General features: G+C 49.8%; 1 protein-coding gene across 1 annotated transcript; it reads left to right on the plus strand.

Moving 5' to 3' along the window:
* The first annotated feature begins 356 nt into the window (after positions 1-356).
* LOC131096956 (cystathionine beta-synthase-like) lies at positions 357-24,709 on the plus strand. Its single transcript, XM_058045589.1, is given in 18 exon segments — positions 357-394; positions 719-821; positions 823-858; positions 3,607-3,749; positions 6,545-6,651; positions 8,599-8,733; positions 9,741-9,820; positions 11,182-11,313; positions 12,353-12,422; positions 13,815-13,906; positions 15,861-15,986; positions 17,852-17,936; positions 19,469-19,574; positions 20,065-20,136; positions 21,296-21,430; positions 22,350-22,458; positions 22,764-22,848; positions 24,612-24,709. Coding segments are annotated over 18 exon segments (1,752 nt in total).
* The last annotated feature ends 1,583 nt before the right edge of the window (positions 24,710-26,292 follow it).

A 26,292-nucleotide genomic window follows, 5' to 3' on the forward strand; every position in this document is an offset into this window, starting at 1 on the left:
ACTCATAATCTTAATGCTATTATTCAATTTTGGAAGTTTTCTCTACAGCTTCAGGTTAAATGTAGTGTTCTCTTGACAGCCTGTGTCTTTCAACACAAAAAAAATCTAAAATTCTCAATATCTGGAATTCTAACAGCCTGCATTTTGGGTGGTAGCTGATGAGCTCAGTTGTGAAAGCCTGCTGACCACCTCTGATACACTGTGGATTATCTCTTCTTTACCCACAGGTGACTTTTGCTCCTTCCCAGCTAATTAGATAGGAAAACACAGATTTGCTGTGGGAGATATACTCAAGGCCAGCATAAAACCTGGCTTGCAAGGAAATGAACCATTTTTTTCCCCTTTAATCCCTCTCCATGAGCAGCAGTGGTGGGGACGAGCACTGGGAGGCAAAGTTTGCTGGGAGAGCTTTTGTTGGCTGCAGGATTTGGCATTTTGGGGTGACTGCCCTGCAGCCTCGTGGTTTCCTGCTGCTCTCTGAGGCTGGGGGTGCTGTCTCTGGAGAAGAAAAGGTGGCTGAGCATCCGGTGTGGGGCTGGACCAGATTTCTCTGTCTGCTTTAGCTGTGGGGCCTGGTTACAACAGGAATTGCTGACCTCCAATTTCAGAGATGCTGTGGTGCCTCTGGATAAGGAGAAAGTTCAGCCACTCACCACAGGCTGTTCCACCCCTCTGGTGTTGCTGGATTAACAATGTGGGGTGTGTTTCTGTGTTCCAGGGAGAGCCCAGCCCCATCCAGCGTGGAAGCCACCAGGGAATCACAGCACAGACCTCGGGCTGTCCTGCCAGGCTGCTGCAGAGAAACTCCCACCAGGAGGGTGAAAGGAGCAGGCAAGCAGCAGGAGGATGGCAGAAATGGTAATTAAGGCTGCCCATGGGCTCGTGTGTCAAGCCACAAGGAATTCAGATAATCAGGACTCAGCCACAGCAGCATGCTGGCCGCTGTGTGAAATAGGTGTGTCTTTGAGACAGGTCTCATAAGCTCTTAAAGATATATTTCACACTTAAGATAGCTCAGCTACCTTAGAAGGCATTCAATTAGCAGAATAGCTTTTGTGGGAGTGTTAGAAACAAAAAGGTTTTAATAAAAGGCAAAATAACAAACTCTTTACAGAGAAAAACCAATCCAAGTGCAAGAGGCCCTCCCGCCCCTGGTAAAACACCTCACGAAACCATTAATTCAGTTGTTCTCTTCTTTTTCTAGTAAATTGCTCAAGCAGGACTTTTTGTCTCCTGCCCCGTTAGCTATCCTTCAATTTGAGGTGAAGCCCAATGAAATACCTTTTCACCTAATTGAAGAGAGAAACATCTGGGCTTATTTCCTTTTTAGGGGATAGTTTTGTCACTCCATCAACAAAGACCACAATTCTATCACTGTGAGCCACAGCTACTGGCAGGGAGCCCAGGGGCTGAGGGGGAACAGGGCTGTGGCTTTGTGGCCTGGGCGGGGGAGATGAAGCTCCCCAACTAAACTGGATTTTCCATGGCCCCTCCACATGGCAGCAGGCAAGTCTCTGTGTTTAGAAATGAGATGTTTCTTCTTTGAGTCACTGGCTTGGTCCTGTCAGATGGCAAAATGATGTCCCTGTTCTCAGTCTGAAGTTAAATGCAGAAGGAATGTCCAGCATCATGTCTTTGATAATTTCTGCTGCAGCAGAAGGTAAGGAAAGGGTCAGACTTGCTCTAATTGCAGAATGCACCACGACAGAGGTGTAGGGAGACAGGGCATACTAAGCAACCTAACAGCAGCTCCCATCATCAGTCTAAGTGAGACACAAGCCTCCATCCATGACCCTGTGGAGTTTCAAGGTGCCTTTATTCACTAATGGTTGAATCAAGGTAATTCATTCTGTGAACAAGCCAGAAAAGGAACTTACAGGTACCAAAAAACATGTGGTTTTTCTCCATGTGGTTCTTTTTTTTAGCACACGCATGGTGGATGGATTGCAGAGAGGATCAGAGCAGAGAGGTCACACCAAACCTGCATGTAACCCTTTTCTGGGTTTATTTGTTTCTGCTGCTGTTCACTAGGAGTTGCTGAAAATAAACTTTAAGCCCAGACTCCTCCTTTTGTCTGTATATGCACCAGCAATACAGAGAGAACAGCCCAGCAAATTGCCTTCCTGCAGAGCACTGATACCATCAGGGCTTGTGTGCTTAAAATCTGCTACTGAACTCGACCCTTTCTAACTTGTTTAACCCTTTTCTCATTCCATTTTTTATCTGCTCTGCCTCTGTAGTTGATCCTGATAATTCCATTCTGCATTATTATTTATTGCTCATTATTTGATGCAGCTTCTCCAACTCCCCCAGGATTTAGAGCCTGCTCTCAGCACCAGACTCTTGTCTCACTTCCAGCCTGATGAATCCTCCTCTTTTTAAGCTGCTTTACTGTGGGAGTTGCTCAGTACCCCAAGCACATTTGCTGCCCTTTGCTGTTTAATTTTTGTTGGATCTTTTTTCTCAGTTTTAATACACTTGAATGCCAGAGCAGAGGTGACCTCTAAGTCCCACCATCACCATAAAAGCATTCTCCAATTATTGCTGGATTGATTTACCTGCAGGTTCTTCACTGCTAGGGTGAAAAAAAGCTGTTCTTGACCAAATAATTAAATTAGGAGCATCAAATTTCCTAGTGGAGCTGATGATTTTGAGATGGGGAAGGAGATGTACTGGAGAGGATGCCCAGATGATGTATGGGGTCTAACATACCACTCCAAAAGAGGAATTTTGTCATGGAATCATGGAATTGCTAAGGTTGGAAAAGACTGTTGTGATCATCAGCTCCAGCCACGAACCCACACCACCATGTTCACCACGAGTCTGTGTCCTCAAGTGCCACCTCCACAGGAGTTTTGAACACTTCCAGGGATGGTGACTACACCACTTCACTGGAGATTCCATTCAAGTGCTTTACAACCCTTGTTGTCATTATACTGCAAAGATTTCATATTGTTGTGTTCTTAGCACAAGAGCTTCATACCTCCTTGATGGTCTTCACAGGCAGCTCCTCCAAGCACTGACTCTTTCTTCTTCTTGCAGTAGCCACCTGACTCCAGTTGCCCTCAATTAACCAATCCACTCTTTTATAACACTCTTCTTACTGGCTACAGGTGTGGCCTGTTAAAGTCAGGCCTGCTCCTAATCCTTAATAATTAACCCACCTGCAACTCTTTAGGGGGTAAGATTACTTTCTATACTACCTTAATTTGCTTATATTCTATCCCTCTACAAACCCTTGCATGAATTGAGGGTCCCCAGGATGAGGTGAGAGATGAGAATTGACTTCAAGTTCTCAGAAGGCTGATGTATTACATTACATTACATTATACTAAAACTATACTAAAGAAAGAGAAAAGAGACAGACAGAAGGCTGGAAAAGAATGAATAATAAAATCTCCTGACAGACTCAGAGAGCCTGCCCCAGCTGGCTGTGATTGGCCATTAATTAAAAACAATTCACATGCTGGGTAAACAATTCTCCAAATCACATTCCAACATAGCAAAACATGGAGAAAGCAGAGGCTTCCCAGGAAAAGAAATTCTGGCAAAGAGATTTTTCAGAAAATATGACAGTGACATGTGGCCTCTGTTTCCACCCCACAGGAGCTGGGTAAGAAGTGCCCCCTGGTGAATGGCAGGGGTGCCAATGGGCAGGACAGCACCTGGATCCTCCCCAACTTGCCCAGTAAGTGCACATGGACAGCCACAACTCCTGCCAGCAAGTCTCCACACTCCTGTGTTCCCTTGTAAGTAATTCCTCCATGCTGCTTTCTTCAGGGTGCACCTCAGCACCTTTTCCTGGAGGTTGTTGTTACACCAGGATGCTCATGGCCAGAAGCCAGCTATTGTGTTAATGATGGTTTATATTCCAAATGGCAAAAGCAGATTAGTAACTCCTCTCCAAGAAGATTTTTTTTCACTCCCTTTTATTTTTGCAGAAGGATGTGGCTTGAAATGCCTTGCTCTGCAAACACCTAGGCTCGAGTCTCATGGTTTGTGTTTTCCAGAGCACCTCCTTGTTTGGGGGCATCTTATTTTAGATGGCCGAGAGGCCTTCACAAAAATGGATTACCAGGGCCTGGGCTTTTATATCAGCAGTAAATGGCCCCAGTGCAGAGAAAAGTTCTTGCTCTGAGCTGTTGTTGCCCTCAGAGCAGCAGGTTCCCTCCCAGGGTGACGTGAGGGCCCAGACTAGTCCTGACAAGAGGTGCTTTAATGACCCTGCAAACCAGACACAGACAAGCTACTAAAGATAAGGCTCTCCCATAAATGTCAGAGGAACTACAGACACGTCCTGCAGTGCAGAGATGTGAAGCAGGGATCCAGCTCCAGCCAGTGGAGTAAAACTCCTGGAATGCAGCTGCAGGGATTGGAGGCCATGGGAGGTGCAGCACTGACCATGTGCCAGGCAGGACAAGGTCAGGGCACAGCCACCAGCATGTGGGTAGCCCAGAGCAGCCTCTGGGTCTGGCCCATGCAGGAGGGAGGAATGGATGGAATGCAGAGCCCTGGAGCTGATCCAGCAAGCTGTGCATGGCTCAGTGCCACCCCTGCAGCTGGTGCCTGAGGGGAGAATCAGTTTCAGTCAAAATGAATTTTTTTTTTTCCCACTCAATTATCATTCTGAGCAGGATAAAATTATATTTTTGCAAACAATTTAGCATCAGGGTGCCATGGTGGTGCCAGTGGCTGGGCCCATCCCACCCCCAGATGGGAGATGGGGAGACATTTCCCAAACTCTGCTCTGGGAATGGAGTCTGGCTGAGGGAGCCCACGCAGCCCTGCTGGGGCAGGAGCTGGAACATAACTCCCTGTGTGGCAGGGAAAAAAAGACACTGGGACACATCACAGCTCTGCAGCAGGGCGTGGAGGGAGAGGTGGTTTGCTTTCCCTGCTCTGGGTAAGCCACAAAAGATGGAGCAAAAATCTCTGGACTTCCTGAGATTCCTAGGTGAAATCTGATTGAGTTTTGGGGGTAGAAGCAGAGGGAGGAGACAGGTTGTTATTTTAATTAAGAATATTAAATATTTGAATTCTTTAGAGATACAGAGGTAGACTAGTTCTGCCACCCCTCGAGCTGGTTCTGACCCAGCCTAACCTCAGCAGGAATCCTTTGCTTTGCCAGGACTGGTTTTCCCCCGGACATCTCAAGGAATAGCAAGCCATGACTAAAAGCTGGAATCTTAGGGGAAAACCATCCTTGTCTGCTGTCCTGAGCTGACATCAGCACCTGCAGGATGCAATCCAGATGTGCAATGCAGGAACTCAGGTCACCCTCAAGAGAGCCAGGCTCAGTTAAACCTTGCCTGAAGGAGCCAAGGCTCAGCCCCACTGAAATAAATCCCTGGGCATTTCAAAAGTGGCTTTTGGAGCAGCTGTGGGGGAAGCTCATTTATTGTGGTGTTGCCTCACATTTGGCAGCACCCAGTGGAGCCTGAGATGTCTCTGCAAACCCTTCCCACAGAGGGAAGGGTAATAACACATCCCATCATTTCTGGGCTAGGGATGCAGGGAGCCTGGAGCCTCCTGGTAGGAAAGACCTTCACTAAACCCCTGCACTCGTGCAGGGCAGGAGGTGTTTGTATCACACCTGCAGAATCCAAGGTTTTGTCTCACTGTGCTGTGTTGGAAATTGGGTGGGGGGAGGAGGAATGTTTTGGAAGGTTTTCATTCTGAGTTGTGTGTGTGTTCCTTTTTGCATATAGCTGTAGGTTAATAAATTGTTTTTCTTTACTTCTAAGCTTGAGCCTGCTTTGCTCTATTCCTGGTCACGTCTCACAGCAGCCACTGGGGAGAATATATTTTCATGGGGGCACTGGCATTGCACCAGCATCAAACCATCACAGCTTATGATGTGGCCCAAACAAACACAGCCCTTGTCAATCTGTGACAGAGCTCAGGGCTGTGAGTTACCTGGCAAGGTGTCGTGGCCAAACAGGTTTTTTTTCAGGTTGCTCTTGCTGTGGTTTTTGACTCCTGCTGGAGCAAATCTGGGCAGCTGAATCTCACTGATCACAGAGCTGCGTTCAACTGTTTGCAAAACACCCCCAGAACACTCTGAGGTTTGGGCTTCTCTGATGGAGCCATCCTTGCAAGTTTGGCAGTCCTGGGCAGCAGCAGCAGAGGCAGCTGGAAATGTGGGGAGCAGAGATGGGGCTGGGCAGGATGGGGAGAAGAGGAGGAGCCTCGTGCTCTATCTCCTGGTTTTATCACCCACAGCATAAAGTCCTAGGGCTTGCCAGCATCTTCTCACTCATTATAGATCTGGCCTAGAGTTTTGCAGAGCAAGGCATTTCAGAACAGCCCTGAAAATGAATTAGTTTACTTTTTATGTAAAAACCCTAATAACTCATGAGGGAGAACTGTAATTAACTCCTGGTGCCACTAATTGTTGATGGGGACTTCTTCTCTTGGAGCTGGGCTGTGTTTTGGTGGCCTTGATAAAGCTGCTGAAACCTCACTTAGATTTTCTCTTGGTTCATGTTGCACAACAATAGTTTTGATTTTACTTTTTCCTTTGTTTTTCCCTGCATTATTTCAGGACAGAAGAAAAGAAGATCTTGCCCAATATACTCAAGAAAATTGGCTGCACCCCAATGGTCCAAATCAACAAGATTGGGAAGTCCTATGGGCTCAAGTGTGAGCTCTGTGAGTGTCCCCTTGCCAGCAGGTTTTTGCATGCCTTGAGGTGAGGGTGAGGGGTGCTGGAGGGGGGCTTCAGAAGAGGCTCTGTGAGAGGAACAGAGATGGGGAGGGGCAGAGGTGGCTCATGTTGGGCTCTCCTGCTTGTTACGCAGCAATTTCTTGGGCCAAACAGGAGGTTTCAAGCAGCAATGAGCAGGTGGGCAATGGTAGTGGGGCATCTCTCCTGCCAGATAACAGCAGCATAAGCTCAGAGCAGAGCTGGCCCAGATTTGGGGATGGATCTCAGTCCTCTCCCTAAGGAGATGTTTGCTGGTGCTGTCTCATGTAAGGTTTGGCTTTAGGCTGGTCCCCTACAGTCACAAGGGTGATAAACTCAGATGTGTGCATGTGGACTTTTCAGTCTCCTTTCCTGTAACTCCTAACCCTGATAATTAATTTGGTCCAAATTGGGCAGAAAGGCAAATTCTGAGAGGCAGAGAGTGCCAGGAGTGTCACACAGCTGAGCAAGAAGAGACTTGCTGAGCACTCATGGCACAACAGAGCCCTGCAGTGCTGTGTGTCAGCTGGGAACCACAGAGTTATTCATGAAATAACCATGATTAAATTAAATAACTATGAATAACTATAAGGGCAGCCAGACCCCACTGAGCATACAAACACAGGGAAAGCACTCTGGGCTTTCCCACCTGATCCCTTCTCAGCATCTGGGATCCTTGGGCCACCAGCCCTGCAACCTCCACACTGGAAAACCAAGGATGGTTTTCCCCATAGATTCCAGCTTTTAGTCATGGCTTGCTATTGCACCCTGCACTGCCTCACCCTGCCCACAGTGAGAGCTGAGGGGACACCAGGACACCATGGGGGTGGGAGGACAGATGTGCAGTGCCTGCTGCACCTCTGGAGCAGCCTGTCCCTTGGAGTGTGTCTGGCTGGTGCTTTAGGTGCTGGGAAAAGCAGGCAGATCCCATTTTCTGGGATGGTGTCTCCCTCCCCTGGCACAGGAGGGGAAGCAGAGCAGAACAGGCAGAGCAGCTCTGTGTCAGCACACAGCCCCTTCCCAGCAAACACAGGAATAAAAGGAAGCAGCCACAGCTGGATGGGATGGCCTGGTGTTTTCTGTGCCCCCAGGCACCCTCGTGCAGCTGGAGCTGTGGCATTTTGCATTATGAAATGTAATGATGAGCACAAGATTCCCTTTCCTGTTCAGGCTGCTCAGGTGCAGGGCTGATTTCTCAGCCTTAGGTCGCTGTGTCTGCCAAGGTGAAGGGAAAAACACCCCTGGAAATCCCCATTTCTCCCTGCTGTCCATAAAACAGAGCTCAGTAGCACCAGTTCAGCTGCAGATGTGCATCAAAGGCTTGGTAAGAAGAATGCTGTGGTGTGGAGGCCCTAATGAGGACTGGGATGTGCCTTGCATTGCAATCTGAATGTGCCTTGGAAAGTTTCTTAGTTTGTTGCTAGCTCAGTGAAAAAAAACCAACTATAATTTAGCCTGACACTTGAAAATGTTCTTTCTATTGTTTGGGATTTTTTATGGCACCTCAGTCAGGACTACAGATCACTGCAAAAGGGCAGCTTTTTAGATAAATATCTGTTAAAAACCTCAATGGGCCAGGAGAGACAGTGAGGCCTTGCTGCTATCCCTTGCCCACAGAAGAGTCCTCAAGGAGTGCTGTGCCTTTGTGGGACCTTCCACCTTGCAGTGACCATGCCCAGCTGATTTTGAACCCATCCTGGGCCATCCAGGTTGACTTCAAACCCATCCAGGGTGAAGGAAACGTGGGGGAAAGAAGGAGTCTGTGCTGATGGATAATCCCAGACAAGCAGATAGTGGGTGCATTCCCCTGAGCAAAGGACAGTCCTGCAGAGGGGGAAGAGGTGTCCTAACACTGCAGTGAGGCCTGGGGGAGCTGGTGCCTGATGGAGTCTCCTCTTTTTTTCCCTTTCCAGTGGCAAAATGTGAGTACTTCAATGCTGGGGGCAGCGTGAAGGACCGCATCAGCCTCAGGATGGTGGAGGATGCAGAGAGAGCTGGGATCATCAAACCAGGAGACACCCTGATTGAACCCACTTCAGGAAACACAGGTGGGAAGGGCAGGGATGCTCCCTCTGCCTGGGAACTGGGCAGGGGGGAATTTCTCAGGAGCAGGGATTTGCATTTGGGGTTACAAGGTGGGTTCTGGCTCCATCCTCCCCTCAGCTCCCCTCCTGGTGGCATGGGCTTCCTGGGATGCTGAGATGCCTCCTTGCTGAAATTCCTGAGGGTCCTGTGAGGGTCCCACACCTGCACAGGTGTGCCTGGAAGGTCTCCTTGCACCAAAGCAGACAGCATCAGGAGCTGGGGCAACCCTAGGTGTTTTCAGGCTGGGAAGCTTTTGAATTCTCAGAGGTTCCCAGAGACCATTCCATGATGGGTTGGAAGAGAATTCCTGTGATTTTTTGCCCTTGTTGGTGTCACTTGTCACCCCACCACACTGTGTCACCCCAGACATGGAGCCAGGGAGGTCTGTGCTCCCCCAGAGCTGTGTCCCACATGGATCACACTGGCTCCCTGCCTGCCTGGGGCAGCTGGAATGGCAGCAGGCTCCCTGCAGCCCTGGCAGGGACAGGCTGCTCCTTCCTGCTGCCTCACCTTCCTGCTCTAGCTGGGAGCAGCTGGCTCCATCCATCACCCCAGTGAAACTGGAGCAGAGGTGTCATGGATAAATATGCAGAGTCCTGTCTGTCTGTCTGTCCCCCACAACTGAGGGGAGGGAAAGGAAAATCACCACTTTCCTGAGTTTCCAAACCCATAGGAAGGTGGCTGAGCCTCGGTGGGGGGAGAAAAGCTCTCCCTGTTCTCTCAGTGAGAATGAGGAGCTCCTGGGAGCAGGAGTGATGCTGCAGCTCCTCTTCCCTGCCAACACATCCTCCCACCCTCCCTGGTGCTCCCAGCACATCCCAGGGGGCTCGTGGGGGATGCCCTCACCTGTGGCTGGGCAGTGACCCCTCCATGGTTCCATCCAGGGGAGAGGAGCATGGGCAGGGCTGCTCTTGCCAAATTTCCAAATTGTGGTGGTGCCAACCAATTCCCTGTGCTCCCCACCCTGCAGGGATCGGGCTGGCACTGGTGGCTGCACTCAAGGGTTACCGCTGCATCATCGTCCTGCCAGAGAAAATGAGTATGGAGAAGGTCAGAGCTCTCTTTGGTTTTACCCCACAGCCAGGGAACATCCTTCCTTCCTCTCCCTCCTTCCTTCCCCTTCCCCTTCCCCTTCCCCTTCCCCTTCCCCTTCCCCTTCCCCTTCCCCTTCCCCTTCCCCTTCCCCTTCCCCTTCCCCTTCCCCTTCCCCTTCCCCTTCCCCTTCCCCTTCCCCTTCCCCTTCCCCTTCCCCTTCCCCTTCCCCTTCCCCTTCCCCTTCCCCTTCCCCTCCTTCCTTCCTTCCTTTCCTTCCTCCCTCCCTCCCTCCCTCAGCCTCTCCCTCCCTGGAGCCCTTTAAAAGCCAACCACCCACTGCCACAGCTGCTTTTCAGAACTTTGCCTTTTCAGGGAAAAAAAAGCAGCCTGTGGTGGCCTGGTGGCTGTCTGGTGTCAGAAGTGCAGCTGGGATGGTGAGATAGCCAAACCCAGTGTGTGGGTGCAGGGACAGAGCAGGCTCTGCTGCACATGAAGCACAGCAGGAGAAGCAGGCAGGGCTCCCCTGCCAGCCCTGCTCACTGCCCCCCTGACATCTGACAGGTCACTTGGCCTCTCGGTGTGTTTATGGTTTTCTTTCACCTGGAGACAGTCAGAGTTGCCTGAGCTGTTTCTCAGGGTGGTGCCTCAAGTCACTTGCACGAGAGCTGATGGTGAGGTGAACACAGAGTCCTGGAGATGGCAGAAATCCCTCACTGGTGAGCCAAGAGCCTCACAGACAGCTCAGCTGAACTCCTGCCAGTGCAGCCAGACATGCACCCTGACCTGGCTCAGGACTGAGCCCTTCTCCAAAGTGTCACCCTCAATTCAACCCAAATCTCACTCAAGCTCAGATGCCACTTCCAGCTGCCGTGGGCTTCATCTCCAGGTGTCCCAACACTCCCTGTCCCACTGACAGCCCCATCTCCCAGGGGCTGATTGCTCCTTCCCTGATTTTGGTGAGACAAGAGAAGGGGCCTATGGCAAAAACAGCTTCTTTATCTTCCCTTTGCATGCTGGGGCTCCAGGCCCAACACACAGGAGACCCTGTTCCCTGTCCAGCTCCCTCTGCCCTTTTCCTCTGGCCCCAAGGAGCAGCACACTGTCGCCTCCCTCCACCCTGTCCCCATCCTGCCCTCCAAGTAGGACAGGGCAGGATGCCAGGCTCAAATCCACGTGCCAGCTTTGGGCAGGAGGCCCTGGGCTGCTGGAGCTTGTCAGAGACAGCAGAGCCCAGAATTGGACATTGTATCTCCACATGATAAATGCCTCCCACATGCAAAGCTGCTCTGGCATCTGGCACTGCCCTGGGCCTGCAGGCTCAGGTTACCCTCCCTGAGTGGGATCAGCTGTGTGCAGCTCCTCTTCTCATCCCAAAGGTCGATATCCTGAAGGCCCTGGGTGCTGAAATTGTCAGGACACCGTGCACTCGCTTTGATGCCCCCGAGTCCAACGTCCGCGTGGCCTGGAAGCTGAAAAGTCAAATCCCAAACTCTCACATCCTGGACCAGGTAAAGGCCATCCCTCCACTGGCTGCCTTTCCCAAGAGGGTTTATAGGGTGCTCTCCAAGTGTGCCTGTGTTTGGGGGCTCCATTTGGACTGGCAGATTTCATCAGTGTTTTATGGCATTTGAAATTTAATCACCCCTCTGCAAAGCACAGGGGGACAGAAACAAAATAAGGGGCACTTCCAAACCTGCAACACTTCTGCCAAAGCCTGGGTGTGGGTGAGGCTGGGTTTTATTGCACAATTCAGACTCCTCAAATTGCTTCAGATTTAACTTTGACCTGAAAAAAACCCCACTTTTTAAGCCTGGCTAGCAGCCTCGAAAATAAACCTCGTGCTGTAAAGGGCAAACCCTGGTGACTCATGCCAGAGATTCTTGCAGGGGACTTGGTCCACTTGGGACCAAGGAGGGCACTTGGTTTGACCCCTGAGCAAGGAGCCCCTGAAGTGCAGGAAAATCAGGCAAGCTCCTTCCTTCTGAGAAAAAAGCAGCTCAAAGACTTGGATGAGCTTTTCAGCTCATTTTTTGGTCCATGGGTGTGAACGTGGGGTGCACAAATATCAGTGCTGCAAAATCCCTCTGTTCATGAGAGCTGATTGATGATCAGGACAGCTTCTCCAGCCTCTGAACCATCCCCACACCTAATGGGCACCAGGTGCTGGAGAATAAGTGTTTGTGGGCACACTTAACCTCCCAGTGTGGAAAAACCCCAAGAGGGCTTGGAAATCTGTGCCAGTCTGTGCTGATTGATGATCAGGACAGCTTCTCCAGCCTCCGAACCATCCCCACACCTAATGGGCACCAAGTGCTGGGCAGTGAGTGTTTGTGGGCACACTTAACCTCCCAAGTGGGTTTGGGAATCTGTCCCAAAGCGCCAAACAGGAGGAACACCCGTGACCTGTCCTGGTGGGGTGGGTTTCCCCTGGGCAAGGAGAGCAGGGGCTGCATGCTTTGGGTACAGCTGTGTCAGGAGCTGTGGCTGGTTTGGTGTTTGACCTGCTCTTCACATGGTAACCCTGCTGTTCTCTGCTGGAATAAACAGTACAGAAACCCCAGCAACCCCCTGGCTCACTACGACACCACGGCCGAGGAGATCCTGGAGCAGTGTGAAGGTACTGTCTGTGCCTTCATTTACATCATTTATTGACCTGATGGTCTAGAAACAGCCCAAAGGCCCTCTGGAGGAGCAGAGGCAGCATTATCTTAATAACACTGACACACAGAGTGTTGTAACCTCTCCTAATCCACTCCAGAGCCACCTCAGCCAGCAGGGCTTACCGGCTCTCCCCTCCCATTGCAAAACCTGGGGAGGGACACCAGAGGCTCAAGGAACTCAGGTTGTACCTAAAGGAGACAGAACATGTCTCTTGACAGTGACCTGCCAGCTGGCAGCACAAGAGGTCCCACGAGGCTTTGGAGGGGAATATAAATCCACCAGGGCATGGTCTGATCCAGCGCTCTCATTTGCAAATTAAAACCTCCCAAACAGTGCCGTTGGAAGTGAGGGCTGGGGGAGGATAAAGGGCTGTCCCAGTCCATGTTTGTGCAGATAGAAGTGACATTTATTGCCAGTTCTGGAGCACTGTAAAGCATGACCAGGACTTGGGGATTTTAATTGGAGAGCTGTTATCAGAGCTGTAAAGCAGTCAGGTATCAATGGCAACAAGAATCCCAACCTTGCCTCCTCCACAGGGTCAGGGTTTGCTCCAGCTGGCTGCCAGCTGTGGGTTGCAGGTCCCAATGCAGCTGCAGCATCAGGTTTTGAAGGCCAGGCTCCAATTCTGCTCCTTCCAGCCCTAAATCTGTGTGATTTCAGCCACGCCAGTGGGGCAGCATCTGGTGAGGCAGGTGCCAGTGCAGAGCTCAGCCCTCCCTCCTGTGGATGCAGCACAGGCTGCAGGTTGTGCCTGTCCGTGATATTCATGTGTGTGGCTTGCTTTGATACACTGTGGTTTGAAGGGGTGGATGTGCTGAGACATTCCCTCCCCTTTAAACCATATCACAGAATATCCTGAGTTGGATATCCTGAGTTGGAGAGGATTATCAAAGTCCGTCTTGTGGTCCTGCACACCTAAAAAGTGACACCACGTGCCTGAGAGCATTGTCCATACACTCCTTGAGCTCTGGCAGGCTGGTGCTGTGACCCCTGCCCTGGGGAGCCTGCTCAGTGCCAAACCAACCCTCTGGGGGAAAAACCTTTCCCTAATATCCAACTTAAACCTCCCCTGACACAGCTTCATGCTGTTCCCTCTGCTCAGTAGAACCAAAGAAGCAGAAATCATGGAGATCTGGAGGTCACCTTCAGCTCCCTGCAGTGAGGCAGGATCAGCTGTGCTCAGCTCCTGCAAGCTCATCTGAGCTTTGCACAGGACCAGGCTGTGACACCAGCACAGCCTGACCTCTGCTCACAGGGGTTCTGGGGGACACAGGGCTCTGAATAAAGGGGAGATCCTGCTGGGGGCTGTGCTGAGCCCCTGCAAACCTCTCTGCCCCCTGGTCTGCAGGCAAGGTGCACATGGTGGTGATTGGGTCTGGCACGGGAGGAACCATCACTGGTGTGGCCAGGAAGCTGAAGGAGAAGTGCCCAGAGTGCAAGGTAAGGCAGGACTGCCGGGGTTTTCATGGAATCACAGAGTGGTTTGGGTTGGAAGGGACATTGGGGGTTGTCCCATTCCACCCTCCTGCCGTTGTCAGGGACACCTTCCACCAGACCAGGTTGCTCAGAGCTGGCCTTGAGCAACTCCAGGGATGGGGCACCCACAACTTCTCTGGGCAACCTGTGCCAGGGCCTCACCACCCTCACAATAAGAGATTTCTTCCTATTATCCAATATAAGTCTACCCTCCTTCAGCTCAAAGCCAATTCCCCCTTGTCCTGTCCCTGCATGTCATTTCCTGCCTAACCCTACAGCTCACCTGAGGGAATTGTTGCTGTCTGCACCTGAAGCTGTGTTGAGGGATGTGTGGTATTGTGAGGTTCTCAGGATGAGGTGAGAGATGAGAATTTGACTCTATGCTCTTAGAAGGCTTATATTATATTATATTATATTATATTATATTATATTATATTATATTATATTATATTATATTATATTGTATTAGTTATACACAGTATATTATATATAGTATATAATATCTACTATATATAGTATATTATATATAGTATATTATATGCTATACTATTACATTGTACACTATTATGTTCTATTATATAATATACTATTATATTATGTTATAAAACTATACTAAAGAAAGAGAAAGGACAGATCAGAAAGCTAAACAAGAATGAATAATAAAAACTCATGACTGACTCCTCAGAGTCCGACACAGCTGGCTGTGATTGGTCATTGATTAAAAACCATTCACATAGAACTAATCAAAGATGCTTTCCTGGTTGGTAAACGATTTCTAGACTACATCCCTAAGCAATCAGATAATTATTGTTTTCTTTTTTTTTTGAGGCCTCTCAGCTTCCCAGAACAAAATTCTAAACAAAGAGGATTTTTCAGAAAATATCACAGTGACAGGGAAGCACACCAGCCCAGACACAAAGCTGTAAATATCCAGGGAAAATCACCAGAAATGACCATCAGCCAGCACAGCTAGGTCCAGAAAGGATGTGTGTATGCACAGGTTTCCACAGGTTGGAGCTCACTGCTGGCTTCACCTAGAGCAGATTAAGGAGCTCTGGTCTGGCACTGTGCTCAGGGAAGTGGCAGGCTCTGCCAAGGGGGTGATGACAAACACCTTGAGAGTGATAACATTTTAAGCCACCAGTCACTTCTGCAACAGCTGAAGGCTACCTAGGATCTATTTAAGAAGACAGTGAAAAACAGCACCCTTTTATCCTGGAAGCTCTCCATGCTGCCAGTGATTAGGAATATTAATGAATATCAGGGGAAGGAAACACTGCTGATCAGTGTGAGAAACAACTGCTCACTTTGAAAATTTAAAATGGTTTATTAAAGCTTAACAAAAATACAACAAAGGACTGCATAAGGAAAAAGCTGCAGTGCTGGGAACTGCTCTCATGGATACCACATGGTTGGGTCTTCTTCAAGATGGATGCTCAGTCTTTTATACCCCTTGGGGCTGCATCAGCCAGCCCTGGCCCCTCCCAAAGTCTGTCACTCAGCTCTTCTGTGCCATTTATCAGTGCAAACTGCTTTCTTGTCACTGGATTGGAGCTCAGCTGTTGCCGTGCTCACCCCCTGAGCACCCCCAAGCTTTTCCATTCCCAGCTGCCCCATGCAAGGGACACCTGTGCAGCTTCTTTGTACCTGTCCTGGACAGCCCAGGCTGTGTGATGGCAACAATACAGGGGGAAAGGGAACTGTGGGGAGAACAGAGGGCATCTAAACCACAATAACATAACTGTACATCACTAAAGCTTTTATTAATATTCACACAACTGTTATCTTTTAATTGTGAGAGCAAATCATCTCATTATCCATCTATAACATATGGGTGTGGGTAACTTTTCCTTTGAGTTTTGTGCTTGGCTGTTTCTGAATTCCCATTTTGGTTTGACGAAATGCCTTTCCCTCCCAGATTGTTGGTGTGGACCCTGATGGCTCCATCGTTGCCCTGCCCAGCGAGATGAACAAAACCAACACCACAACCATCGAGGTGGAGGGCATTGGGCACGACTTCATCCCCACTGTCCTCGACAGATCCGTGAGTAACCCTGTGATATTGAAGCAGGCCAACCCCCGTGGTGGGGAGAAATTATGAGAAGGACTCCATTGATATCAGAAGGCTAATTAATTACTTTATTATACTATATTATTCTATATTATATTACACTATTTTACATTACATCTAAACTGAATCTGCCAAGCACTCAACTGCACAGAATCTCGTGGCTGTCACCCAACAGTCCTGACTCACACACCTGGCCCTGACAGGCCAAGGAAACAAAACACCATCACTTAGGGTAAACAATCTCCATATTGCATTCTACTTTTGCACAAACACAGGCACAGCAAATGAGATAAGAATTGTTTTTCCTTTCTCTGAGGTTCAGAGAATGTGAAACCCAGAAATGTTCTTGGGAAGAATTGTGCCTTGCTTTTCTCTGTGAAGAGAAATGTGGTGACACTCTGAGGAGGGGCCTCTGCCTGCTCTCTGCCTTGCCATTCAGCCTGCTCCCAAGGCCAGAGGTGTGGTGGTCCTGATGTATCTTCCCAGTGCAGAACAAGTTGTTATAGGGGGATTGGGATACCCAGTTACTTTCTGAGTAACTCTGATTATAATTCACTGTAGCGGTTTTGGTTTGTTAATTTAAGGTTTCTTCAAATTTAAAATTTCCTGGCCAATGCACCAAAGAGTGTGGTAGGTTTTGGTGCTGGTCAATCACTAATGCATTCACTTCCTGCTGTGAGATAGATGAAGCAAGCTCAAAGCTTTAAAAGAGAATAAGGAAAATTTTATTAAAAGTAATTAAAAGAAAAAAAAAAGTAGTAAGAATCAAAACAAACACTTCAGAACACTTCTTGTCCCCCCCACAACCTTTTCTTTCTCACTGATAATGTAAAGAAAAAAACCCTAAAATTTCCAGTCAGTTTACTACCTTTAAAATGGTTTTTTTTCAGTTCACTTAGGCAGAGAAGTCCCTTTTGTTAAGGTTATGGAGACTTTTCCACTTTTCCAAGAGATAAAAACCATGTGTTTTTCACAGAGCTGTATTCGGCTTCTCAGTGGTTTAACAAACTGTCAGTTACACAAAAAGCTTTTGCCTCACTTCCCTAAATTCCTCCCATGTCAAACAATGACACTGACCCCCAAGGAGAAGGCAGATAGAGGTGAAAAGCAGGCATTGAACACAGTGTGTGTGTCCTCAGCCTCACCATCATTCAGAGGTGCCCATCTGGCTGTGGTCACACAGGTGCCTGTGCTGAGGCTGTTCCTCATCACCTGCTCTTTCCTGAGCCTCCTGTGCCTCAGGCAGCACACACAGAGAGCAGAAATCCTGCACCATGCACAGGCTGATGACAAGATCCAAGCAAGACAGCAGAATGTGAACCTTGCAGCTCTTGTTATCAGTGTCTCAGCTGCCACAGAGCTTTACATCCCTAACACAGGCTGCCTGTGTTGCCCTGGCCTTATTCTAGAAAGGTTCCTCACAGCCTCAGACCTGTGATTATTTCTGCTTTCAGGTGTTGACTACATCCCTGTTGTCAGCACCTGGCTGTAGAGCTGTCACCTTAATAATCCACACTGATTCTTGTAGCTGGATCTCATTTTGGCAAATTTTGAATCATTAATGTACCCTAACCTGGGACATCATAAATACTCCTCCACATCCTAACTCTGGACCTGTCAGGCATCCCTAACTCTCCAAGGAAAGGATGCTGGAAAGGTATGGGTGTCTGCAAGCAAGAACTCCAGCACATGGGTGTTCTGACAAATCCTTTCAGCAAATATGGAAGGCAGCTCAGAGCTGCCAGATGTTGTGGGCATCAGCACCATGGTGTGCCTCAGAGGGTCAGGGCAGCCTGAAATGACATTTCCAAGACTCATCCTCCTTGCTTTCCTTGCAGGTGGTGGATCAGTGGTACAAAAGCAACGACAGAGACTCGTTCCTCATGTCCCGCAGGCTGATCAGAGAGGAGGGCTTGTTGTGTGGTAAGCACAGTGCAGCCACAGCAGTCTGTCCCCTTCACAAACCCTCTGAACCTCATCCTTCTGGGACCAAAACTCCCCAGAGGAGGTGCCCTCTGCATTTTTGTGTCTGCTGGGTCAGCAGGGCTGAAAGGCTGAGCCTGGGGCTGTGCAGAGGTCACTGCAGGCTCCAGAGGTGTTTCCCTCAGTCTGGTCTGGGCTCTGACTCACCAGCCACAGTAATTATAGAAGAAATAATTCTCTCCTTACTGGAGCACTTTTGCAGTGGAACTGGATCTTCAGGCAGTGTAGAGTTACAGAGGCTGCAGGGAGGATTAGTGGGGCTCAGGGCAGGACAGGTGGGCTGTGCCAGCAGCTCTGTGAGGCCGTGCTCAGTGTCACTGCCACACCAGAGGTGCCAGCTTTGGACCAGCAAGGCCTGAAAGCAAAGAAAGTGTGAGATGTTCTTACTGAGTATTGCTCCCCGTGCCAACAAGCTGTAAGTGATCCCTCTGGCTTCCCAAAAGGAACAGGTGCCCTCAGACAGACCCTGCCTGTACCCTGAGAGCCTCCACAGAGCATCAGCCTTGTTTTCAGCCTTCCCTGACGCCAAGCAAACAGACACAGGTTTGCACCCAGGAGCAGACACCACGTAGGCTCGTAGTTACAGCTGATAAAAGCCCTGAGCACTCCTATCCAGGGAGTTTTGGAAAAAGATCAGCCTATATATATGTAATGAAACACTTAAATGTTGATTTAACCTGGCAGGCAGGGAGTCACTGTGTTTCAACAGAAACCACTTGTTTGAACTCAACCATAATTTGTGAACAGCTTCGTGTTCCCTGAGCTGCATTTTTCAGGGCCGTTCCTCGTTTGTTTGAAAAATGTGACCCAGGGATAATTAACCTGCTGTAAAATACGTGCTGCCTTGAATGCAGGCTGTAATTGGCACACAGATAGTGGAATGTGTCTGACTTCCAGTGCTCAGACTGGTGCTGGAGGAATTGCCCCTGTAAAGCAGGGACCTGCTTTCCCTACGTGCAGCAAACCACATGCGTGCACACAGACACGGGCAGCATTCAGGCCTTCCCATCATGTTGGCCTGGTATTCCAAGCATGAATGAAATGTTTATGGGGTTTTTTTTTCAGTCTTTACAGTGCATTTAAAGCCAGTCTTTGGCTGCCAAGTATGTCAGCCAGAAGCTCCAGAACTGGCGTGGTTTCTGCTCATGCAAAGGGAGGGTGTGGTGTGGGCAGTGTGTTCTGAATGTCCCTGCATGGCACTTCTCAGAAGAGGTCTCCATTTCTTGGTCTGCCCACAAGAAATGGTTCATGAAGTCCATGAGGTGACTTTCACACTGGCTCCAAAGCCAATATGAGCACATCCCACCAGTCCCCACCTCTGCCTGGCCCTAAACCCTACAAGGCTTTGGGGTTGGCTGTCCTCCCATCCCAGTGTCCCAAGCAAGGTGCCACCTTTATCTGTGCTTCCCACTGCAGGACAGTGGCCCTGGGCAGCCCTGACCCTTGTCCCCCTGTCCTTGGTGTCCCTGCAGGTGGCAGCTCGGGCAGTGCCATGTCTGTGGCTGTGAGAGCTGCCAGGGAGCTGCAGGAGGGCCAGCGCTGCGTTGTCATCCTGCCCGACTCCGTCCGCAACTACATGTGAGTGTCCTGCTCCCTGCCCTGCTCCCAGGGCCTCCTGGGACAGCAGCTGGGGCGCAGCAGAACCCCAATAAATCCAATAGCAAGGCACATGGAGTGAGCCCAGAGCTGGGAGTCTCCCTCAGGAAGACCACAGGGAAAAAGCAAAATAAACAGCAGGGAGGAACAGCACATCAGCGTGGCAGCCATCAGGGGATGGGTGTTGGGACACTTGGGGGTTATTTCCTCTTTATTATCTCCTCTCTGACTCACTGCACAGAGCAGGGCTCAGCCAAGCTGCACTTTCTGAGCCTGCATGCCTGAAGTGAGGAAGGCAAATAGCTGGAGTGCTTCAAAGAGTTACTGAGCACCCCATGCTCCTGTTGACCTTAAAAGGGGCTGAGAGCAGCCAGCTGCAAAAATCATGAGAGCCCCGGGGCAGTGCTGTGGTCTGCTGCACAAAACTTCTTCTGGAAGCCTCACAGAGTTGCTCTTTGTTGGTGATTTCTAGGTCCAAATTTGTGAATGATCAGTGGATGATAAAAAATGGGTTCCTAAATGACGCCCAGGAGCACAAGCCTTGGTAAGACAACTTCTGCTGGGATAAACTGTGCTGAGGGAATCAGCTTTCTGAGTCTGGAAATCATTATCTTCAAAGGAAAATGTTCCTTTTTAGTGTTTAGGACAAACACAGTAAAGTCCAGACCCCTCTGGGGAGGCTGTGATGTCAGCTCCTCTCTTTTGAGTGGTTATCTCTCAGCTCTACAATTAAAGTCTATAAAGGAGCCATTTCTGTCCCAAAGTAGCTGCTCCACTCCCACGTGGCAGCCCAGGCCACCTAAAACACCCTCTGGAAACCTCTCTCTGCTCCACATCTGATGTTCAAAGGACCATCAGGCTGCTGGGGAGGTGGGTCCCTGTTGTAGCAAGCCCCCTTTCAAACAGCTCTGCAGCTCTTTTCAGGCATAAAACAGGAAATTTTCACCTTCCAGAGCTGCTGGCCAGAAAAGTTGGTCAACTCTGCTGTGCCTTGGACACCATGGGGAAAGAGTCCCCTCAGGGAGTCACAGGCAAACTCCTGATGCCAGTTGATGTGTGGCTGGGCAAATGCCAGTTGTTTACAAAAGCTCATGGTCTCACCCTAAAGACAGCAGATATTACTAATGTCACCTTCTCCTTTACCAAAAGTTCTTGTAAAATATTTCCTAAAAACTTAACACATTTCCAAGGCCTCTTGTGTCTGGTTAGAGCTGCTCTTGGCCCTTCCAGGCTCCAGCAGTGCCTTTTCTGCAAGGACTCAGGGCTGGGATGTTTGGGAGCTGCTTGTGCTGCCCCACAACCCAGCTCAGCTTGTCCCCCATAAGTCACACGAGCGTCTCTGCGAGGCTCTCTCCTGCAGGAGCTGCAAATGCTGCCTTGTGAGGACCAAGGATACAGAACAAAGGAGTCAAACTGGTAGGTCTCCCATTTCTGAGCTTGAAGTGAAGCCCTTCCTTGGATTCAGGACAGCTCAGCACCTTGCTGGTCTCATCCCTGCCTCTGGAGCTGCATGAACACTGGGCACAGGGAAAGCTTGGCTTCAACAAGACCGGGCCGTGGTGGCATTTCTGCTTTGGCTCTAGGAGTGGGGCTGGCTTTTCAGGCAGACAGACTGTCCCTCATCTCCTCTGGCCTTGTCCCTCTGCTGAAGGCCACAGCTGTGCAGCAGCCACAGCTCAGCACTGCCATTTGTCTCCCAACAGGTGGTGGGACATCAAGGTGCAGAAACTGAATCTCTCGGCCCCTCTCATCCTCCTCCCAGAGGTCAGCTGCCAAAAGGCAATTGAGATCCTCCAGGAGAAGGGATATGATCAAGCTCCTGTTGTTGCTGAGTCAGGGTAACTATTTCTGCTCACTGCAGATGGGCATTTGGACAGAAAAATCAGTCATGATGAAGCTCAGGTGCCATTCACTCATGGGTAAATGTGTTGGACTCTTGTGACAGTCACCCTCTTCACAGGGGTTCTTGGATAAGGGAAGAGATGAGGATCTGACTCCCTGTTTCAGAAGGCTGATTTATTATTTTATGATATATATTACATTAAAACTCCACCAAAAGAATAGAAGACAAGGTTTCATCAGAAGGCTGGCTAAGGATAGAATCGGAAAGAATGATAACAAAGCTTCTGTGTCGGACAGAGAGTCTGAGCCAGCTGACTGTGATTGGCCATTAATTACAAACAAACCAACATGAGCCAATCACAGATGCACCTGTTGCATTCCACAGCAGCAGATAATCATTGTTTACATTTTGTTCCTGAGGCCTCTCAGCTTCTCAGGAGGAAAAATCCTAAGGATTTTTCATAAAAGATGTCTGTGACAGACTCCGATAATTTTAAAAAGTCATCTGCCTCCTTGGGAAGATTCATCAATAAAACTCCTGTAAAAGATCCAGTTAAAGCCCAGTCCAGTGCCCACCAAAGCAGAAGATGCTGGGTCAGTGCACAGGCAAGGGGAGCCCAGGGGAGTGAGAGCTGGGGGAAACCCTCACAAATAAGCAGCTGAAGAGCCCATTCTGGGTTTTCCTTCTCCCAGCTGCTGAATCCTGGACTGCAGCAGCAGATTTTAACTGCTGGGAAACCAACAGCTTGGTGAGGACAAAGACTTCCTTGTTCTGCCCAAGTGAGGAGAAACCTGGTGCCTCCCCTTGACTGCAGCAATTTGGTCACTGACTTCAACACAGCAGTTCAGCCCCTGCATAAAATGTGTGTTCCACCTCAGGTCTGACCTTCTGGAAAACTCCCTGTTCCCTTACAGGCTTATTTTGGGAATGGTGACCCTCAGCAACACCCTGAGCTCCGTGCAGGATGGAAATGTGGAGTTGTCAGACCCTGTCACCAAGGTCACCTACGACCAGTTCTCCAAGGTACCTCTGAGGCTGGGGATGGTGTCAGCCTGGCTGGGGACAGGGACAGAGGGACAGGGGCACCAGCAGCACCCTGGGGTGTGAGAGGAGCTGGGAGAAGAGAAGGCAGAGAGGAGTGGGGAGGGCCATGGTGACATCTTGGGGATGAGAGTAAGGACAAGCACCTGTAAAAGCCCTGCAGAGCTTTTCACACTAAGCACTGACAGGGGATTTCATCCAGCTGGGGAATCAGCACCCTTCAAAATCACAGCTCAGCCACTGCCAGGTGAAGTAAAAGGTTAAATGTTGAATTTTGCCCTGTTTAGGTCGGCCTGGAGGACAGCCTTGGGAAGCTTTCCTGCCTCCTGGAGAACGACCACTTTGCCATCGTTGTGCACGAGCAGATGCAGTGTAGGTACCTGCAGGAACTCCTGGCACAAGTGTTTGAGAGGGGAGAGGGACATTCCCAAGCTGATTGAGGCAGGTTTCAGTGCACCTGTGAGCCCCCAGAGGTTTCTGCTCTGCAGAGCCCTGAACTGCCCACTCCTCACCCAGGACTCCTCCTGACACCACAGGGATGAGGGGAGAGGGGCAAAGCAAGCAAGGGGGAAATTAGGGATCTCTGTAGAGTTCTGTAGCCCAGGGACAAGGTCAGAAGGAGCATTTGGCCACAACAGGTAAAGCCTGGGTGGAATTCAGGCACCTAAGGTGAGAAAGCTGAGAAGAATTGGGGTGGGCCATGAGCAAGCCCTGTGGGTCACCAGGGGCACTGGTGTAGCCTGGGGCAGCTGTGTGAGCCTGCCCTGGACCATGGCTGGGTGGAGGGATGCTGGGCCAGTCTGGCAGCACCTTTAAAGCAGATTTTATTGGTTTTATTCTCAATCCACTGCACAACCACCTTCCCCTTGGTGTGCAAGCCAGCCCAGCAGAGTCACCTGCAGCAGCATCAGGATTGCTGACACACCCCAGCAGGGATCAGCCCTTGTGTCTCCTCTGAGCCAAAAGAGGTGTGGTGGCAGGTGCTGCTCAGCACACCTTCCCAGAGCAATTACACCACCAGGAGCACAGATCTGACCTTGGCTGGGAAAATGAGCAACACAAAAAGCAGTCAGAAGAGCCAGGTTTAGGTCTTGTGAATTAGGGCTGAAGGGTGTAATTGTGCTGATTTGATGGGATTGCACACTGAGCATGCAAAGCATCCCTCAGGTGAGCAGTGAGTGGCTCCATCAAGGGATGCCTGCTCAGCTTGGGGCCTCCAAAACCCAAACATCCCAAACCTTCCCTCTCCAGGACCTGCTCCCCCAGAGCCCCATCAGCTCTGGAGCTTTGCGAGCCCATCCATGTTCCCACAACTTGGGAACACATAAAAATCTGTTACTCAAAACTGCCTTTGATGCACGTTTCAAATTCGGTCACCAAAACTAATGCCAGGCAGAATTTCCTTTCTCAGCTGTGTTGTCATAAAATAAGGAATATCTCTTCTGTATCACATTTTGATATAAATTAAATGGTATCATCAAATTAAATGGCACCCATCAAAAAAAATACCAGCCAGCTGTCTGCAGCAGCTCTTGTTCTGATTTTCAGGCAACACCCACTTGCTTTATCAGAGCTGCTGTTCTAATGCTGTCACACTTAGTCCCTTATTTATTACTTTCTTCCCACACCTTTGGAGCTTGCATTTTATCTTGTGTTTGGGCTCTGGTGGCTAGTTTTATTTTTATTTAAGCAAACATTTATCAGACAGTTAAAACAATTATTGAAGTGCTGTTTCATTAATGGTGGTGTGGGATGTTATGAGAACAGGGCAGAAAAGTGCCTGACTGCTGCTTTTTGAGAGTCTCATTAGTTTGCTCTGAAAAGTTCTGTGGTGACAGGAGCAGGGCTGGAACAGAGATTGGCTAAAAACAACTGGGAAATTAAGTTTCCTGCTCTGGGAAAGGTGGGTTATTTGCAGCAAAAACCTCTCTGGTGTGATCACAGTGACCTGACTGAGGCTCCACCATCATTTCTGTGGAGGCAGAGCTCAGGCAGACACTGTCCCTGTTAGGGTTTTCTTTTAATAAAAAACCCAGCAGCCTCTGCACAGCTGGAAGGTGCTGAGGGGGCTGGTGGGGGTGGTGTTTTTTTAAATTTTTTTTCTGCCACTAAGGTGGAATTTTCTGTGCTTCCAGTGAGTGGGAATGGCAGCTCCTCCAGGAAGCAGACGGTGCTCGGCGTGGTCACAGCCATGGATCTCCTCACCTTTGCCAGCAGCAATGACAAGAAATAGCAGAGCAGCTGGGCTGCCTCCCCTCCTCCAGCAGCTCCAGGTGTCCCCCTGAGCCCAAACCCCCTGGGCAAGGCAGCCTCTGGCCCAGAGCAGCCCAAAGTTTCTCAAAACGCCCAGGAGGAAATTGTGATGTGTTACACTTGTCTGCCAAACGCCACCCAGGGTACCCCTAAAGAGGAGATAACTGAGGAAATTGTGTTTGACAGCCACGGAGCTTCCCAGGGCTGGGCAGGGAGTGAGGGAAGGTCAGCATGGCAAGGGGATGGCTGCTCCTGCCCAGAGTGTAGCAGGAGGAGCTCTGGTGGGTTTGGCAGCTGCAGGTTCCTGTGCAGTGCCCCTGGTGCAGCTCTGAGGGTTCTCCTCAGGGCCGGAGCCCATTTCTGCCCCAGAGCACAGGGCTGGGGGCAAGGCCGGGCACTGCTGCACCCCCTGCCCCTCTCTGCCCCCCAGGCAGGCTGCAGGCACCCCCAGGACCAGTCCCCCCTCAGCCCTGGGGGTGTTTGCCTCCACGAAGGCAGCAGGAGAGAGTGGAGTCTCAACTTCTGTTTGCCTGGCTCGGGATTAAATGTGTGAGATGCTATTTCTTGTTCTGGCTCAGATGTTTATTAGTTCTTCCCTCTGCTACAGTCTCACAAACTGAGTTTTACAGCACTCTAACAAACTGAAAATGGAGATGTATCTCTCTCTCTACAAGGCCTTTTAAGGGTAAACTGTCCAATTAAGAAATGACAGCTAAATTATTTTTACTTTTAACCCAATAACCAACCACCTGTGCCCCGCAATGTGGACTTTTTAATCCAATTACACAAAACCACCCAAACCCATGGACAAGAAGATGAAGAAGAAGAAGGTGAAGAAGAAGAAGGTGAAGAAGAAGAAGGTGAAGAAGAAGGTCCAGCCTTCATCCTAAAACCTCCATCTTGCTTTATCTCTATTACTATATTCTAAACCCTTAAATTCTAAGTTTTCCACCCTGTGATATCACACACTTCTATTCAAACTCCACACCCATAATCCCAGTACTATAATTCAATTTTGGAAGCTTTCTCCATGGCCTCAGGTCAAATGCAGTGTTCTCTTGGGGGTCAGTGCCTGGCAGCACAGAAAGGCCAAAATTCTCAGCATCCAGGGTTCCAACAGGAGAGGTCTGGCAGGGAGGGACACAGAGCACAGGAGGTGACAGGTGCCAGCAGGAGGGGTGGGAAGGGAAAGCCAAGGGCTGTGATGAGCAGAGGGGATGAGGTGCTGGGCTGGTGGTGATGCCCACCCCTGTGGGGGCTTTGGGAAGCCCTTCCCCACCTCTGGGGGAGCTGGTGGCTCTGGGTGCCTCCTGCATGGTGAGGGGACAGTGCAGGGAGCCCAAACAAGGAGCAGAGACTCAGTCACAGAGCACTGAGAGGGGCCATGGCTTCATCCCTGAATATGCAGCCTCAGAGCTCCTTATCAAGGGCTGGAGGGGAGGGCAAGGTTTGGTCCTAATTCTGCTGTCAGGCCATTGTGTTCTGGGGACTGACAATGAGGGTCAGCAGAGCCATTTGCCATGGCTACCAAAAAACTTAAATAAAAGCAAATGACAAAAGTGG

This window comes from Melospiza georgiana, chromosome 2, assembly GCF_028018845.1.
Source record: "Melospiza georgiana isolate bMelGeo1 chromosome 2, bMelGeo1.pri, whole genome shotgun sequence".
Classification (NCBI taxonomy): domain Eukaryota; kingdom Metazoa; phylum Chordata; class Aves; order Passeriformes; family Passerellidae; genus Melospiza; species Melospiza georgiana.